The 1,405-nt window shown below is 51.7% G+C and overlaps 1 protein-coding gene across 1 annotated transcript; it reads right to left on the bottom strand.

The window, feature by feature from the left end:
• Nucleotides 1-267: 267 nt before the first annotated feature.
• Nucleotides 268-1,173, bottom strand: LOC128903345 (olfactory receptor 14J1-like; the record flags this gene model as incomplete). The annotated part of the gene is made up of 1 exon (XM_054187363.1): nt 268-1,173. A coding segment is annotated over exon 1 (906 nt), but the record flags the coding sequence as incomplete, so codon positions are not given.
• Nucleotides 1,174-1,405: the final 232 nt, after the last annotated feature.

Genomic DNA, 1,405 nt, shown 5'->3' with positions numbered 1-1,405 from the left:
TTTTGGGCATGACTCTGTGAGTCTCAGAAATTTGGATAGATAGGTAGTAAAAAAAAAAATCTCAAATAATGACATTTATTTGTGGACAAAAGTATATAATTTAAAAAAAAAAAAAAAGTAAGAAAAAGCCAAAACCCTCAACCAAACCTAACACACAGTTACCTAACCCCTAACCAAACCTACAGAAGACGGGCTTGGCGTATAATGAATTACATTATGAGTGATTTGCGGGAGACAGTTTATTGCTGCAGAAAATAACCTGGTCATTAATTTCCAGAGGGCATCGTTGAGCTCCTGGTTCCTCATGCTGTAGATGAGGGGGTTCACGGCTGGAGGCACCACCGAGTACAGCACAGCCACCACCACATCCAGGGATGGGGAGGAGATGGAGGGGGGCTTCAGGTAGGCAAACACGGCAGTGCTGAGAAAGAGGGAGACCACGGCCAGGTGAGGGAGGCACGTGGAAAAGGCTTTGTGCCGTCCCTGCTCAGAGGGGATCCTCAGCACGGCCCTGAAGATCTGCACATAGGACAGCACTATGAACACAAAGCACACAAAAGCTAAAAAACACCCTAATACAAGAAGCCCAACTTCCCTGAGGTAGGAGTGTGAGCAGGAGAGCTTGAGGATCTGGGGGATTTCACAGAAGAACTGGTCCAGGGCATTGCCCTGGCAGAGGGGCAGGGAAAATGTACTGGCCGTGTGCAGGAGAGCATGGAGAAACCCACTGCCCCAGGCAGCTGCTGCCATGTGGACACAAGCTCTGCTGCCCAGGAGGGTCCCGTAGTGCAGGGGTTTGCAGATGGCAACGTAGCGGTCATAGGCCATAATGGTGAGAAGATAAAACTCTGCTACAGCACAGAAAAAGAAAAAAAAGACCTGTGTAACACATCCTTTGTAGGAAATGGCCCTGGTGTCCCACAGGGAATTGGCCACGGATTTGGGGACAGTGGTGGAGATGGAGCCCAGGTCAAGGAGGGCGAGGTTGAGGAGGAAGAAGTACATGGGGGTGTGGAGGCGGCTGTCACAGGCGATGGCCGTGATGATGAGGCCGTTGCCCAGGAGGGCAGCCAGGTAGATGCCCAGGAAGAGCCCGAAGTGCAAGAGCTGCAGCTCCCGTGTGTCTGCGAACGCCAGGAGGAGGAACTGGGTGATGGAGCTGCTGTTGGACATTTGGTGCCTTTTGGTGTGGAGCACTGAACAAGGAGGAAAGCACAGTGACAAGTTAGGGGAGACTTTTCTGAGAAAAATCAACACCAGTTCTCATACCTCACACTCTGCTCTGCTTTTCCATTTCTGTCAGATCTTCATTCAGCTCTGTGGCTGGAGCTCTGGTTGGTTCTGTCCAGGTGTGCCAGGAGGAGCGGGACCTCTGCCCGCCGGATGCCCAGGAGTCAGCCCTGCT

Source organism: Rissa tridactyla, unplaced genomic scaffold (genome assembly GCF_028500815.1).
Source record: "Rissa tridactyla isolate bRisTri1 unplaced genomic scaffold, bRisTri1.patW.cur.20221130 scaffold_29, whole genome shotgun sequence".
Taxonomy (NCBI): domain Eukaryota; kingdom Metazoa; phylum Chordata; class Aves; order Charadriiformes; family Laridae; genus Rissa; species Rissa tridactyla.
This window is presented reverse-complemented; position numbering and strand designations above follow the sequence as displayed.